The sequence below is a fragment of the Ictidomys tridecemlineatus genome, chromosome 9 (genome assembly GCF_052094955.1).
Source record: "Ictidomys tridecemlineatus isolate mIctTri1 chromosome 9, mIctTri1.hap1, whole genome shotgun sequence".
In the NCBI taxonomy this organism is placed as follows: domain Eukaryota; kingdom Metazoa; phylum Chordata; class Mammalia; order Rodentia; family Sciuridae; genus Ictidomys; species Ictidomys tridecemlineatus.
This window is the reverse complement of record NC_135485.1, coordinates 66,759,133-66,777,193: the sequence shown is the minus strand read 5'-3', so window position 1 is coordinate 66,777,193 and position 18,061 is coordinate 66,759,133. Positions and strand designations below refer to the sequence as shown.

The following is an 18,061-nucleotide window of genomic DNA, read 5'->3' as shown; positions in this document are numbered from 1 at the left end:
AGAATTTGGCTTGCCAGGACATGGCTTAATATGTTTAAAATGCTCCAATGATCTTTTGATTGTTGGATTATTGTTGTTGTTTAGGAGATAAAGTTCTGCTCCTGTTGTGTAGTGATTCCTCCCCATCCCACTGTATGTTAATATGACTAAGAAAAGTTTAAATGTAAAAGGGAAGGGGAACAATAAAATATTATCAAATAAACCATTATGCCTCAGGAAAAATATCTGAGTAAGAGGTTATCTGCAATTGCCAGAAGAAAAAAAAATCTGATAAATATGTGGAGAATAAGAGTCTCTCTGGTGTGTGTGTGTGTGTGTGTGTGTGTGTGTGTGTGTGTGTGTGTATGTGTTTATATCATCTTATACAAGGAGATAAACATAGCTTTATAGAACCTTACAACTGGATTAAATGACAAAAAAAAAATGAAAAAGAAAAGAAAACCTCAAATCTCCCCAGAGTCAGCCTGCCAGCCAGAAAATGTCAAAGATGGCCACCACCTTCACCTCACATAACAACAGAAAACTGTATCTTTCTTTTATGAATAGACCTGTAGTAATGGAAGTGGGTTAGAATTATAGTCAAGAAATTCTTGGAAAATATTCAGCAAAATTGCTGGAAAGTTGCAGGAAAATCTTCATAAAGATTTGCTACCATTTTCACTTGCGTGAACAAAAGAGAGAGAGAGAAAGAGAGAGAGAGAGAGAGAGAGAGAGAGAGAGAGAGAGAGAGAGAGAGAGAAACTGCTTAAAGGAAAAAAACCATGGTTCTATGGAACAAGACTTAAAATGATTTAAGACTGGCGGAAAACTTTCAGACATCAATATGTGACTGTTCAGTATCAGTGATGCCAATTTGTAGATATATTTGCCAAACTGCTGCCAGTAATCACTGAGGAATTACAGAAAATGGGAGATGGTAGTGTCATCCAGGGCTCGCAGTGGGAGACAGAAACATTTTCAGCAAGCAGAGCTTTGATACAGTAAATTAGTGCCTGTAAAATCATTGCAAGTCCTGGAGAAGTGGGCTTTAGTCTGTCTTCCCCAAAGGACTCCCAGGCACTGGATGGCTAAGTCATCGGGAAAGACCCCACCTCTGAATATCCTAGAACCACTGAGTTTCCAGAACACATGATCGTAACTGACTTTAGAGAATACTTAAGCTGGAACTATTCATCTATCATTGCTTCTGTCACTAATGCATATTGCTGGGGTCCAGGAACTGCAACTTTGTTTCTCCACTGCTGCCTCTGCCTTAACTTCTCAGCCTGAAATCTGGAGAACGACACAAATTACTTCTTTGGAAGAAAACCTCACATCTCCTCCAGAATCACCCTGCCAGCCAGGAATGACAGAAGATGACTACCACCCTCACCTCTGCTTTATAAACCTCTCATGGAGCATCTTCAGGAACTTGTTGGAATCCACAGTGTTAACTGGATTATATAATCTGGAGATTTTTACATTTAACTCTGAAGTCTCTTTACTACTTCAGAGGGAAGAAAGAGGTTGTAAAAGAAGTCTGCTGAGCATGACATGGATTAGAAATGATACCTTCTTACCCTTTAAGAAAAAAATACAGTAATCAGTGGGAATAAAGATTCCAACAAATTATATAGAAAAAATCATACCTGATTGCTTATTAAAGTGGGAAGTCAAAGAATTGTGTGGTCCTCATGAGTCTATATTTTAACAAGGATTTCTACCCAATCTTTTATGATATTATAGGGCAAACTTGACAAATGTGATCAAGATGGTGGAGCAGTTGAATGGATTTGCAATTAGTAGAAAGACTAGAAATTGCTAATGAGTAATGTATGTCTAATTGTCACATACGCTGCAGGAATTTGTACTTTATTCTGCTCTGTATTATGTAATAAATACAATAAGGACAATGATTTTTAAAACAGCATTAGTCATTTACTGAGTGAGCATTATAAATATGTAACTCATTTACTCTTGACAACAATCTTGTCAGGCTACTCTTATCTCCATTTTAAATGTGAGGAAACTGATGTCAAAAACATAACTATATCTAGATAGAAGCAGAAGTGAGATTCATACCTAAAATTGCTGCAAAGTAGAGGTAGCAGAGGAAGGGAGGATGCCAGAACATTTCTCAGAGGAATTAGGAACCTGCCAGCCAGGAAATCTCACAGTGTAGCTATTCCTTAGTTATTCTCCATGAGGCAAGGGTTGGTTGTTCCACTGTCTTGCAGGACCAGGTCAGTATCTCAGGGACTTGAATCCACATTGATAAGCCTCACATTATAAAACCAGATATTGATTTATTAAATTAAAATAAATATGATAGCCAAGCTGACCAAATATGGGTAATATTTGTGCATGCAGCCCTCTCAAGGAGAGTCTGTTGAGTAGAATGTTGAATGATGGGGGGTAAAATCAACCCAAGGAGACTCTGATCAGAATGCTAATTGACTGTTGTCTCTGACAATTGCAATAAGAATGCATCCATCTTCTTGGATCTCTAGATCGACTGGGAGGCCGACTCCTTTATATGCCTTCATAGCTGTCATTCTTTTTTATTTTTAACTAAGATATAATAATGATTTTAACTTTGTTGTTTTTGGCATAAGATTCTGTCTTTCTCTTTAATATGACTGATCAATTTTCTTCTGATAGCAATTGTTTAACTAACTTTGGGAAGTAGTAAATCCACTGTTGTTGTGCATTCTGTATATGATGCATATCCACATGATTCTTTCCTTTGCCTGTGCTGCCATTGGTAGATTAAAGAGAACTGCAAATTGGTGCAGCCAATATGGAAAACAATAGGGAGATTTCTTGGAAAATTGGGAATGTGACAACCATTTGACCCATCTATCCCTCTCCTCGGTCTATATCCAAAGGACTTAAAAACAGCATACTACAGTAATGTAGCCACACCAATGTTTATAGTAGCACAATTCATAGTAGCTAAATTTTGGAACCAACCTTGAGGCCCTTAAAATGTGGCATATTTACACAATGGAATATTACTCAGCAATAAAAGAGAATAAAATCATGGCATTGGCAGGTAAATGGATAGAGTTAGAGAAGATAATGCTAAGTGAAGTTAGCCAATCCCCCAAAACCAATGCCAAATGTTTTCTCTGATATAAGGAGGCTGATTCATAGTGGCATATGGAGCCAGAGCACCGGAGGAATAGAGGAACTCTAGATAGGGCACAGGGGTGGGAAGGGAAAGAGGGGGCATGGGGTTACAAATGATAGTGGAATGTGATGGACATTATTATCCAAAATACAGGTATGAAGACACAAATTGGTATGAATAAACTTTGTATACAATCAGAGATATGAAAAATTGTGCTCTATATGTGTAATAAGAATTGTAATGCCTTCTGTTGTCATATATGAATAAAAAATTAATAAAAAACACCAGTGTTAAAACTGAAGGACTAGGGGTGACAATATGCAGTAACAGCACAAGTTTTTAAAAAGATGATTTTTTAGTGAATGTAGAATCACTGTGAGTCAACAATTTGTGATGTTATTCTCAAGGAAGCCACAACAGACCGGTACATTAACTATGTCAGAATGAAACTGATGAATGAATGAGGATATGAAAGTATGGAGGATTTGATAATCCTACCCTAATCTTCGATAATACTGCATGCCTACAGCAACCATGCTTTATTTAGTTCATAGTCCACGTTTTCAGATAATATTGACAGACTGGAATATATTCAAAGGAAACTGACCAGATCGTGATAGAACTGGAAACCACATTCTAACAAGTGGTGATCAGAAGGAAATCACCATGTTTAGATTAATAAGAAAAAGACTTGGGAAAATAATAAAGCTAAGACTTATGAACTGCTTACTTCATGATAAACATAGTGCTCAGCCCTTTAATAGATTTCAAACATTAAGGTCTATCACATTAAAAAGGGAATGCTCATTTTGAGTTGCACTAGAATGCAAAGGAAACCAGAGAGATTCATCTCTGCTTATTAGAATGATGGCATTTCTATTCTCAAAGTTGTCCAACAACTAAGTGAGCTGACTTGGTACTAATGAATTTTGTTTTGAAGGTTTGCAAGCAGAGATAGATCCAACTTTTGTTGTAGATATATTTTTTAGAGAAATGAATATTAAATGGATGCCTGGACCAGATGAACTCTAAGATTTTGTCCAATATTATCCTGTGGGTCTGTCATTATCTCATAGTACAGTAGTACCTCCACTTTTGTCTTTTAGTTCAGTAGCATAAGCTCTAAATGGTAATGTTATTTCTAATTCAACAGGTCAGTTGTAGGGGATCCCGATTTCTGCAACAAAGACAAACCCCAGCAAAATTTAAAGTTGCAGGAATGGAAAACAAACATTTTTGTGAATGCGTTATTAGGAATAGTTGCAGAAAGAGCCTCTTTTTCTTTCTCATTTGATCTTCAGACTTATGTATTCTTAGTATGAGAGAAACTGTACCATTTGTTTAGATCACTAAGAGGTGATTTATTTCATTGAGTGTTTTATTTGTGGTTCTGAAACCTCTTCTGATTGCATACCTCATTTTGAGCTCTGTTATTTTTAACAAGTGCACTTTGATCATTAACCAACCCGTGCTTTCATGACAACTAGTATTATACCTTAAAAACTCATTCCTATGACTGGGAAAAGAATGAATGTTTGATTATTTTAAATAATAACCAAAGAACCTATGGGACTTTATAGCAAGAATATACCTAAATATAACATGTTAATGAGACATTCAAGCTCAGAAAGATTAAATAACTTGTCATGGTCACATGGCAGATGGGAAATGTAAACAATTTTACTACTTTTCCTCTCATCCCTAACTCACTGATGCAATTTATACTGTAATTTTCCAAGATACTATGTTTCCCTCTCTCCTTATCATCTTCATCTACTTTTTCTTCCTCCTCCTCCTCTTTGTTTTCTATTTTTCCTCCTCCTCCTTATTCTTCTAATAGTCACTCTTATCTTTATGAGTCTGATTAGCATGTGATCTGAGAAGATGATATCTGAGTAGAATTCCACAGTGTTATTTTTTTTTTTACCCATACCCTTAGATAGGTAGAAATTCTAAGGCTCTTTTGTTCCTAATTTTGGATTGCTCTTGAATCTCTGCAGTGCTGCATATGATGCTGTCCTTGACAGAAATGTGGCCATTAAGAAGCTCAGCCGGCCATTTCAGAACCAAACACATGCCAAGAGAGCTTACCGGGAGCTGGTCCTCATGAAGTGTGTGAACCATAAAAATGTGAGTTTCCTAATTATTTTCAAACTATCAGTGATGGGAAATTGTGATATTGGGGAAGAAAATAAGAACCAACTTGAGTAGGAAAGGCCTTCTTTACTTTACAGTTTTTGCCTCTTAGGATTGTTTATCTTGACCATATGCTACATTTGATTTTGTTATCCTCATGGTAGCTTCCTGCTTAAAACATCACCTAAACGCCATATGGCAAGGAGGAGATGAACTTGATAGATATGTCCCTGTTATAAAATTAACCTTATTTGGTTATCTTGCTTCTAATTAACCAGAAAGCTTTGTATTTTCCAAAAAGTAAAACAAAATGCCAAAACAAACAAAAACAAACCCCAAAGCCTATAGAAGGATAAACTACATTTCTTAATAATAAATTTAATTATTAACTGTTGAAGTTTTACTAGTTGTGTTTTCTCCTTTGTGTTTTAGCTATAGCCTCGCAGTGGCCTCTAGCACTAAAGGCCTCTAGTGGCCTTTAGTGTACACACTGTATGTTGGCATCTTGTTTTCTTAGGGTTGGGCAAACAGGCTTGAACATATTTCCAAAGCAATTTGGAATGGGATTATCAAGAACATGTTCTCTTGGGGCTGAGATTGTGGCTCAGCATTACAGCGCTTGCCTAGTATGGGAGGGACCCGGGTTCAATTCTCAGCTCCACATAAAAATAAAGGCGTTGTGTTGTGTCCATCCACAAAAAAGATTAATTCTTTCTCTCTCTCTCTCTCTCTTTAACAAAAAACAAAAAACACGTTCTCATTGGAATTCAGCAGGGTAGACCAAAGTAAGATTGTTTTCCTCAGTGTCTAAGCTTCTTCAATTCCAGAATAAGGCCTATGGAACTTTTCCTGTTCCATTTTCTTCTTTTCAAAGAGAAATAGAAGATAATTTATTATTTTTATAGAATATTCTTAATAATGTAATATAATAAATTTATTAATCTTATTATATTAATTATAAGTATATAATTAAATGAATTTTTATAGATAAAATGATGATAGCTATCACAACTCCCTACAAAGTTTTTAAATATAAAAATCATACAGAATATAAAATTATTAGTGTAGTTTATAAAGAAGGGTTCTTGTTATGTGGCTAACCATCTACCACTAGTGGTCCTAAGAATAAGCAAATGTTTGGCTAGAAGATGTTTAAAATACAATTAGTGTAGACTCAGGCTCAATGACAGTGTTTATTTTTTCCTCTATTACTCCACTGCAGTGACTTTTAAGTCAGGTTGTTTGTTTTCATGCTGTTGAGTTGTTTGAGACCAATGACATTTTAATTCAGTCTTTGCCATGTATTTGTTGAATGAAAAGAATGTGCCAGACACAAATCTAGATGTTAAGAATATGTCAGGAAGCAAATGGAGATAAATCCTTCCCATGTGGGCTTAGATTCTACTAATGAGAGAAAGGCAGTCCACAAAATAGATAAGTAAACCTGTGAATGTCAGAGGGTGACATTATTTAAGTAAAATAATACAAAGAAGAAAGATTAAAATGTTAGTTAGTGCAGGGTGAGGGTTATTTTTTTCAGTAGGTTGAACAGGGTAGTCCTCTCTAAGAAAGAAAAATTTTTTGAAATATGTGCTTATCATTGATATGGCCATTCAAGGAATATGAGACTTCTAGAAGGAATATATAAATGAAAGAAAAAAAGGATTCCTAAGAAAAAACACTATAGTAAAGTGATTTTTTTCCTCTCAATATGTTAAGTAAAGGTAGAGACAAGATTCACCACAAGACCAGGGCAATGTATTTTATGGTACTAAAGAGTATGAAATGGAAGATGGAGGCATACAAGCAATGAAGAAACTATACAAAAAGTCTTGCATATATGTATTTCTTTTTCCCTAGTTTTCCATCCAGATCCTATAATGCAATACATTGTGGAGAAGTGCACAATTACTTGGCCAATTTGAGGAAATTATACCCTGAATGTGTCCCTCAAAGGTTACATGGTAGAAGCTTAGTTTCCAGTGTAGGGATGTGAAAGGAGATGGGAATTTCAACAAGTGGGATCCAAAGGGATGTCTGTAGGTCCTTGGTGGATCTACCTTCAGAATGAATTAAGGTAGTTCTCATGGGACCCCTTGCCTTTCACAAGACCAAGTTGTACGAGTGAATCCAACCCCCAAATCACTCTCAGACTTCCTGTTTCAAGATGTGATATCTTCCTCCCACACATACCATCTGCCATGAGGTCCTCTCTAGAGGTAAACAGATGCTGGCCTCAGGCTCTTGATGCTGCAGAATTATGAGCTAAAAGAACTCTTCTCCTTATAAAGTTACTCTGCCTCAGATATTTTTATAGTAACAAAAAACAGACTACTGCACAATGATAATTTGTAAATATCTGCTCTTTATGTGTGTAAGTATATATGTATGCATGTATATCAAATTTCATTAATAGGAAATTCATTTATATCCAATGGTAAATTCTCAATTAGCACTTGTAATACTAAGGAAAAGGCAATTCGAATATAAAGCTTTTGTTAATGCTGTTGAAAGTAAAGGAAAAGCAATGAAGAAACCCTATTCAGTCTCTAATAATAGTGAATAAAATTCATTTAGAAAACGAATATTCAATTTTAGGAAGTGAACTCTTGTGATTGTGGGACCATGGAAACTTTGATTCGTATCTGAGCTTCCCAAGATGCTGAAGTGAAAGAACTGAGTAAGAAACCTGTTGGAAATTGTTGAACTAAAACAGAATACCTGTGATGATCACTTTATAAGAACAAATTTTTAAATTGGTTATTAGGGGTATTAAAATTTATAAAGAAGTGATCATCTATAGAAATAACAGGCAAGAATATCTAACAGGGAAGTCAGAGTAGGCAAAGGTTATAAAACAAGGGTATATGAAATGGGAAAGTAAGACTAGACAATAAGGAATAGATTTTGAAAATTAACTTTTGTAAACAATAAATCTTTATTTATTTAAAATCACAATGTTATTTCTTTGACTAATTTAAATTAACTATATTTTATTGTTCACCAGATAATGGGGGTTAGTATGTTTCCATACTTAATGGATTTTGTGTGAATGTGTGCCCTATGTACAGTCTCCAACATTTTTGTTTAAACAAATATCAAAATGAAATAAGTTACTTTATGAGATTGGTGAAGTACTAGAGAAAGAGGCCCATTATAGATTTTCAAATGAAATATCTATTATATAAACATTTTTTCAACACTTACTACAACTAAGTATGCAAAATTAGTGGACAATTTAATTTTAAGTGTTGAAGATATTTTGAAATAATTTTTGATCTAAGTGTGTTTTTAATATTGTAAAGTTGCTTTAGGAAGAATATTCTCAGTTTTCTTTTTTGGTATGCTATACCATTGTCATATGTATGTATACTAGAAAATATTGAATGGTATTATGATTTTCTTCTCATTAATTTCCAAACAAATTAAAGAATTCCACAAAAGTGTCTGCATTTCTCTGGTGTTTAAAACCATTTGTTTTTGTTTTTAATTACTTGGTGTGTTTCATATATTTCTGTACCATTTATGAAGTTTACTAAGTCATTGATTCATGGTTTCAAGCTGTTTTAATCATGAACTTGTACTTCTCTAGTTTTATAAACTGTAACTACCTTGTAAGTAGAAGATTCTTATTTACATATTTTGTTTTCACTTTCCTCTGGCACATTAATATAGAATATTTAGATGGGAGAATATTTTGAGATATTTATGCACATAATTGTATGGAACCATGATAAAGGTTTTTAAAATTTACTTATTCTAAAAGGTAAAATTTTAATTAATTAGCAAAGTAATTAAAGCAAGAAACAAAAAGTTTAGAACCAACTTAGGGAACTTTAAAATATATTTTTCCACTAAAGTCATAGCTGATAGTATCTAAGATGTATCTCTCCCCACATATATTAAAAGCATTAGTCTAAGTTATATTTGAGTGTGAGAAAGAAGTAAAAGACACTATGGTAGTGATAAAAAAATATCTTGAATTAGGGCACCACTTTGTACATGTGGAGGAAAAATATCACCTTGATATATCTTGTTGAGTGTTTCACTATTGTCTTTCTCCTCTCATATGATTTTATCTCCTTTTTAAAAAATAATCTGATAGCTCTGTGTCCTTCCATGGAGAATCACACTAAAGCAGTATAACAGTTATATGTCTTTTCTGACTTTTCCTGCTGCCTCATAACCCGAGCTTTTTAACTGCATCATTAACCTAAAGGAGAAGATCATGTGTCTTTTCTAAATATATATTCTGTATTATATGAGAAAGTCTAGAAATTTTCCACACTTTTCTATTTCTACCAAAGGTCCAGTAAGTACCTTTCAGTTGAATAAATATATAATTCACTATATAAATAAGTAATCCACTCTTCTTTCTCTCTTTCCTCTGTCCCTTCCATGCTTTCTTTTCCAGATTATTAGTTTATTAAATGTCTTCACACCCCAGAAAACGCTGGAGGAGTTCCAAGATGTGTAAGTAACAAAACTTATTAAAGAAGGACAAAAAAACCATTCCAATAATTAGGAAAAATGAGAGAGAGAGAGAGAGATAAAATCTGTTGTAGAGATCAAAGGGAGTTGAGAGTTGGGTTCAAATGAAATGTCCAAGTGAAAATATAAAATCAGATTCTGTCTGTGCTGTTACTTCCTGAAAGATCTTTCTAGTCTATGGCTCTGTGTGCTTTATGCTTCATTGTTCTATGTTCTTGGTTCAATGAGGAAAGGCTTATTTATTTACTATTAATTGATTCTGTGAGCTTCGTAGGATGATTCAATTTATATTATTAATATTTCTCTTTTAATAAAATATCCTTATTCTTTATTTCTACTTTTGTGGTGCCTTTAATTTTAATCAAAAATTAACCTATTTAGAACTATAGCAATAATGAGGAAAGGAAGTCGTTCCCTACGCATTGTCTACTTTAACACACCTACATGGATTTACTGGAAGTACTTGTCCTGAAAATTTTTTTCTTATTTGTAACATTAATATTCAGGAAAGAGTTAAAGAAATACAGAGAAAAGGGAGAGCAAGATAAAAGTAGAAAATATTTGGGCATTAACTACACACTAATAGATGATGTTTCTATTAGTAACCTTCTATTAGAGTTACTACAGCTAAGACTCATGCAATACTGGAAACTTTTTCATATTCTTGATTTAGTCAAAGGAAGAATTAGGACGTTCAGAAAACTTACAGATTTAGTACAGGATTCTAATGTGATTAAAGGACTTTATAGATCTTATGATTGGAACCAATGTTGTGGATTTACCTTCTAGTTACTTAGTAATGGAACTGATGGATGCCAACTTGTGTCAGGTGATTCAGATGGAATTAGACCATGAGCGAATGTCTTACCTGCTATACCAAATGTTGTGTGGCATCAAGCATCTCCACTCTGCTGGGATTATTCACAGGGTAAGAATACCTTCTCTAAAGTCATAATTAAGAGACATTTGAAAAGAAAAGAAACTTGGAGATTATTTTCTTTATGTTGTATTTGGTCAAATATAGTGCATTTGTACACTCCTTTATTAGTAGAATTAACACATAGTTCACTAATGTGTAGAAGACACTTCTACTGAGGTCAAATTTTATTTTGTCAGCTCATTGATAGTCAGCTCCTAATAGGCCTTATGCCTTCTAGCTCTTTGATTGACAGAGGTCATATGTGTAGCTGAAATAAGACAGTTCATTTCCATAGTTCATTTCTGGAAGCATAAAATCAGTTATCCTGATTTGTTCCTGTTGGGCCTAGAAATGAAATATATACCAAAAATTTTAGATTGCTTGGAGGAAAAACCTAAGAGATGACAATAAATGATATGCTTTATTCCCCTAAAACTTCTTCCCAGGATAAGTTTAAATTGTAAAAATGATAATACAGTTCTCTTTGGGATTTAAACAATTTTAAAGAATATCTGAGGACAGTTTTTAAAATCCAAAACTAATTGTGAACTTCTGTGTAACCGTAACATATGCCTTTTAGAGGGCTGTGCAGTCAAGAAGGACCCTCTCAGTGCAGTTGTAACACTGCCATGTTGATGGAGTAGGTGAAAATTGCAAGTTCCATTGGATGCTGGCTTTTAATTTCTTCCCTTGTTCCTATTGTCAGGATTTAAAACCAAGTAACATTGTAGTCAAGTCTGATTGCACATTGAAAATCCTTGACTTTGGACTGGCCAGGACAGCAGGCACAAGCTTCATGATGACCCCTTATGTGGTGACACGTTATTACAGAGCCCCTGAGGTCATCCTGGGAATGGGCTACAAGGAGAACGGTAGGGATGCTTTTCAACTGTGAAGAAAATGGGTGCATGCTTTGGATAGCCAGGAATATGAATTTCTCAAAAATAGAACTGCCAGCTTTCATATTCAGAGCTTACTTTTTATAAAATTACTACTAGCAAGAATCATTCATTACAAATGTGAAGGATGCTTTGATAGAAGATCACTGAAGTGTTAGAGCTAAAAAGAATTATAAATGGAGTCTGATTAAACAATCAAATGAATACTGATTAGCATGCATGCTATAGATATTGAGAAAAATCGCTATTTGTGTTGATGTTAGGTTCAGACTGAATGTGAAAACAGGAAGAATGCTATTTCATTTTACTATTTGGCTTTTGTGTCATATCTTAGATTCATGATTCCAGTCCTAGGCAAAGATCAACAAAAAGATCCTTGCAGTGAAATTCTTCATAAGCACTAAAAAGTCAAGTTGGAATAATCCACACACATTATTCAAATTGGATAACAGTTTCTTAAACACTTTAAAATGTTCTGTAATTAATTTTATGATAGCAGTTGCCTAGTAAATTTTTTATAAATCCCAGATATCATAGAAAGGAAAACATTAAATTTTACAGTACTAACCAGGTGGAGCAGCACAGCTCCCCTGGAGGCTGAGGAAGAAGGATTGCAAATTTGAGGCCAACATCAGCAATTCAGTGAGACCTTGTCTCACAGTAAAATATATAAAGGGCTGGGGCGCAGCTCAGTGGTAGAGTGCTCCTGGATTTAATCTCTAGTACCACAAACACATACACAAAATACATTACCATTGGGCTGGGGATGTAGCTCAGCTGGTAGAGTGCTTCCTCTGCATGCACAAAGCCCTGGGCTCAGTCCTCAGTATCTCACACACACACACACACACACACACACACACACACACACACACACACACACACAAAGAACTTTACCGTTTTCATGAAAAACATCTAGTATACATGAACACTTTAAGTTTATATAAAGACTAAAGTATATTCAAATTGGATTTCATTGACTAAAATTAAGGACATATAAAATACCTGTTATAAGGCCTTGTGATATATTCTGATGAGAATATCTGTTACAAGGAATAGCTTATTAAAATATATTTACTAAAAATTAAAATAGCTTAAATTTAGGTTTGTATATATATGTACTCAATGTACCTTTGATATCTGTTTTTATATTCTACTCTATTTTCTTCCCAGAAATCTATTTTTATGAATATTATATGAATAATTATTGTATTTTTATGTACAGGTGCTACAGGGCACTTTTAGGAAATTCCACGGACACGGAAGTTTAAAAAAAAAATATTTGTGTACCTTCAGATTACAAGAAATTCAATGCTGTTATACATTTTACAGAAGGTGAAAAGTCAGCTCTTAAGAAAGTCAGGCTCACCGTGGTGGCCAGTGTCAGGGTTCTGGCACCTTTTGACTCAGAAGAGGTGAATGGAGCCTCCTCCCAAGGAACACTATCCCATACGATTGTCACAATTTATTTTTTAAAACTCGAAGGGGGAACCAATTAAAGGAAACTTAAGAACCAAGGGCTATTGTTAACAATAATTCATATATTTCAAAATAGCTAAAAGAGGATTTTGAGTATTCCTAACACAAAGAATTGATAAGTGTTTGAGGTGATGGATATGCTAATTACCCTGATTTTATCATTACACATTATAGACATGTATCAAATATTACATCATATCATACCCTGACTCATAAATATGAGTAAATAATATATGTCATAAAAAAAATTAAGAATGTATAGGGGGGTTGGGGTCTCAAATTTGCCTGTTCTGGCTTTTCAGATCTTTGCCGTGTAGACAATTGGTATTCAACCCCTTTTCCTTTGCTCACTAGAAAGGGCTGAAAATTACTGCCTTTGTTTTTTGGCTTCCTTAGGAGCATGGAGAAGGTGTTCCTTGTACCTTTGGGCTGTCCTCCCTCTGAGCAGAGGAAGGTTATCATGCAGAAAAACCTGCTTGCTCCCGCATCAGGCATGCCCAGCTGTCCTGTGCACCTTACCCTGCCTTCCTTCCCCACCGAGCAATTCAGCATAATGTTTTTGCCCCCCAAATTCCCTTTGTCCTTAATAAAAGGCGAGTTGGAAGAGTGTTAAGGTTGGTAAGAGAAGGCTAACTGTGAAGTATGTTCAGCTAACAAGTAGGACGATTGGGAAATTTATGGTCTTAGCAAATTTTAACACCATTAATACCTTTAATTTCACTTTACTTCTAGATGACTCTTCATACACATGTATTCATCAGATATTATTTTTCTTAAAATATTTCAAGTAGAAATTAAAACTGATATTTATTTTGAATGATAATTTCCAGAGGAAAAAAACTGTCTCAACTACCAAGAAATTCCAATTCTACTATCTGTAAAGTATGGTTCCAACCATTTCCTAGTTTCTTGAATTTCACTGAATTATTATTTTGAACCCAAACCAAACTGGGTAGAATAGAAAAGGGAAACAGCCATCTTTATAGGTTGATTTTTTTTTTCCATCCAACAAATAATATCAAAATCCTCTTGCTGACTGTGAGCTGTCATCTGCCATGGAGAATTTTTGGTTTAGCTTTGTGGCATAAGAGGCATTCCTGGGCATTCATAAAGTAATTTTTAAAACTAATTTGAGTTCTTGTACTAGACGCTTTATATAATCATGTACTGCTGTTTTTAATTCACCCTTTGGCCAGCTTTGGGCAGGAGGTGAAATTTGTACCTTCTAATCAAACTGTTCTTTTTCCTCTTCCTTCAGAGGTCAATTATCTTAGTTAACTTTACTTTCCTCCCTTTTCTTCATTTCACTCTCTCTCCTGTTCTAGTGGATATATGGTCTGTGGGATGCATTATGGGAGAAATGGTTCGCCACAAAATCCTCTTTCCAGGAAGGGATTGTATCCTTGTACCTTTTGCTGCAGCTTTACCTGTTTTGTTTTCTCTCCCTTTAAACACGTAATGATTTTACCAGGCAAGTAAAGATAGAAGCAAAAAGTTGGGTAAGTGGTGTAATCGTAATTTTAAAAAAGTGATAATTTCTATAATCTGACCAGTCCTGTGAACTATCTACCACAATGATTTCTTTTAATTAAATTTTCAATAAGCTTTTTTCTTCTTAAATTACTTCCTTGCCTGCAACTCAATACAGCAATGCTATTTTTTTTATAAATAAGAGATGCCACTAGATCCAAATGATTAAAATACAGCTACTTATAATTAGCAAAAAAACCTCACTATTTGCAAGTAATTTTTTATCTCCCTTCTAAAATTATTTTATGTTCTATACTTAGGCATAATGATTTATCTGCTTGCTGACATCCTGAGCTTCTGTCTTTGGCTTTATTGATTTGAATTACTCTTGACACTGTATCCAGTCTTAAAATAGGTCAATATAGCATATCCGCCTCAAAACACGAGCTTCTATATTTAAAAAAATCACAATTATTATTCAGATAATCAGAGGTCAGGTGTGTGTAAAATAGGCTCCTCTCACTTAACTTGATGATGTGACATAAAAACGGATAATTGCTTTACCCACCAAATTTGGAATTTTACAAAGAAGTGGGAATTTGAATTCTATCACTGGGTCTTGCAGTACTTTCCACCAGAAATTTCTTAGAGAGATTTCTGTGAGCTGAAATTACTAAATCAGCAGGCATGTATCTTAAACTACCAAAAGTTCACTCTAAAAATGTTACACATTGTGTATATAATATATGAATGATAAAATTTACATACTAGCAGGAGAATATACTTTTATAAATGCAAAAATACCTTGCTAAAGAACACTAGTGTAAAACTAAGACAGTAATAATGGACAAATTTTAACAATCATAATGCAGGGCAAATTCCTTATATTTACTACATATGTATTTTTGTGGAAATTAATGATAAGAAAAGTGGGACATATAACTCTGGCAATCATTCAATTTGATTAAGAAAGTTCTATAAAGGAATATTTTTATATAAGAAAAATATTATCATTATTTCAGTAGAAAAAAAGAGCAATAATACAAAAAAAAACACAACCTAACTCAATGGGAAGTTGTCATTACAATCAGGATGCATGAATATACATCAATGCATTTATTGATTCTGCTAAACATTGGTATAATATAATGATCTTCTAGCCCTTTACTGTCCAATAGAGGGCCACTAGCTACAGATTGCTGATACAACACTTGAAATTGTAGTCTGAATTGACATATGTTATATGTATAAAAAGTACACCACTTTTAAGATATAAAAACAAATAAAACATCTCATTAATAATTTTATACTGATTGGCTTAAAATGACAATATTTTGACCATATTAGGCTAAATAACATACATTGTTAAAATTACCTTCATTTAGCCAGGCACAGTGGTGCACACCTGTAATCCCAGTGACTTGGGAGTCAGAGTTAGGAGGATTGTAAATTCAAAGCCAGCCTCAGAGATTTAGTGAGGCACTTAGTAATTCAGCAAGACTCTGTCTCTAAATAAAATGCAAAGGAAAGCTGGGGATGTGGTCCAGTGTTTAAGTGCCCTTGGGTTCAATCCCCAACACAAAAATAAATAAATAAATAAATAATAAATTAACTTCATTTGTTTCTGTCTGATCTTTTAAATGTGAATATTAATAAATTTAAAAGTAGCTATGTGCTTAAATTTGTGACTTTTTTTTGTTTTTGGTTTTTCCTCTCATATAAAATTGGTCTAGAACACAGGATAACCACCTGGCAGCTTTTTATTTATAATCAATCTTACTCTTAAATCATCATTTGCTTCATGTTTCTTTATAGTGTAAAGTATCATTTCACACACATCAAATTTCACATGACTAGTTTGAAAATTCATTTTACTTTATTTATTTATTTATAGTTTGAAGATCAATTATATAGAGTTGATTTGAACAATATTACAATTTACAGTCACATTTATATGAACCAATCTTATTCAAAATTAGAAATCTTTTTTTTGTGCTTTTGCCTTTGGAGTGTAATACATTTCAAAACACCAAATAGACAAAAAACTTTCCATCAACACTCAGTGAAGTCACACAGCCACCTCTCTATAGTGCGCTTGTGAGTGGGAGACAAAAGCCTCAGGATTTCATGTGACATTGCTGTCATAGATCACTGGATTTTCACACAGCCAGGTTGTTCTCTGGGAGTTAGTTTAGTTCCCTAGGCATTTATCAAGGTTGCTTTGCTCTTATTTCCACAGTTTAAATTCAGAAAACAATAAAATTAGAAAAAAAAAAGAGTTTTTAACACAAAATAACCCTTCTGAAAAACCAACAAAGATAATGGCACAATTCAAAATACTTTATTCTATCAATTTTTCTTCTTTTAGAGCCTCCATTCTTTCAGAGCTTCCCTTCTTTCCTTTTATTCTAGTTTGTTTACGAAAAATATTTGGAACTGAAATGACGCTGTGCAAAAAACAATATATAAAATTTATATCCTGGATAGGCATGATCCTTGAATTTAATCTCTAATCCAAAAAATATAGATTGTGAGAAGAGTTTGCATTCCATATTCCTTCATGTCAAGTCATGATTACCAGGCATATTGGTCTTTGATTGCCTCATGCCATATGTGATAATGAACCTTCAAGCAGACCTAATTTAAAGATGGAAATTATCAGGAAGACATTGACAGTGGAAAACGCTCCATTTAATTTAAATTTTACTTCAATATGGATAACTTATTTTTAATAAAATGATTTAGAAGAAATACTGTCAGTTTGAAATGTTTCCCTTGGATTTAAGCTCTTAGATCATTTTTTCCTATAATTAAAATTATAATTTAATGTTTTAAGTCATGATAGCATTTAAAAAATGGAAATCCCTATTAAACAATGAACTAATATGCTTTGTTCATTTTGAGTAGAATTGTTTCATTTATCTTTAGAAGGAATTATTATTTTATGTGTAGGACTTCCTACCAACAGTAGAGAAATCAGGTGATCGAACTAACTTCACCAAACCATGACAATAGGACACAAGGACAGGGTTATTTTTATTATTGGGAGAAGAAATAGGCCAACAATTTAGCATCTTGAAATAATTCCAGCATTTATCGGCAGTCATATCAATGTTTAGTATGTGTTAATTGATGCCTTGACTACTTCAAAAATTTTGCAGACTTAAGAAAATCATAGGTTCTCTTGACTTTCATTTAAAATTATTAAAATACTTTAAAATTATTAATTCTTTAATATTGATAGTAAATTGAATTACTCTGAGGCTAAAAAAATTATGTGATAATTCTTTACCATCATAGTCAATCTTATTCCTCTCTCTTCACCTGACTTTTTAAAATCTAAACTGAAAGCAAAAATACTAAAACACTTTGACCAATCAGGAAATTTTATTAAATTGTCATCAGTGATTGAAACTTTTAACTTAAAACTATCTTTGCAACTTGAGAAACATTGTGGGGATTCCTTGGTGATTAATATGATCTAGCTGATACCACAGGGTAGTTTATTGATTACTAAATCATAGCATTGGCAAACAAAATTTAAAAATAAAAACA

The 18,061-nt window shown here is 33.7% G+C and overlaps 1 protein-coding gene across 7 annotated transcripts in view; it reads left to right on the top strand.

The window, feature by feature from the left end:
* Positions 1–18,061, top strand: part of Mapk10 (mitogen-activated protein kinase 10) — a 313,016-nt gene that overhangs the window by 225,372 nt on the left and 69,583 nt on the right. For 5 of the 7 annotated variants that reach the window (XM_040292190.2, XM_040292193.2, XM_040292192.2 and 2 more), the window contains 5 exons: positions 5,113–5,242; positions 9,663–9,721; positions 10,529–10,667; positions 11,365–11,530; positions 14,362–14,433. In XM_040292190.2, coding sequence (XP_040148124.1) covers positions 5,113–5,242; positions 9,663–9,721; positions 10,529–10,667; positions 11,365–11,530; positions 14,362–14,433 — 566 coding nt within the window. The remainder of the gene's footprint in view (positions 1–5,112; positions 5,243–9,662; positions 9,722–10,528; positions 10,668–11,364; positions 11,531–14,361; positions 14,434–18,061) is intronic. The other 2 variants (XM_040292189.2, XM_005341740.5) reach the window with 1 other exon arrangement.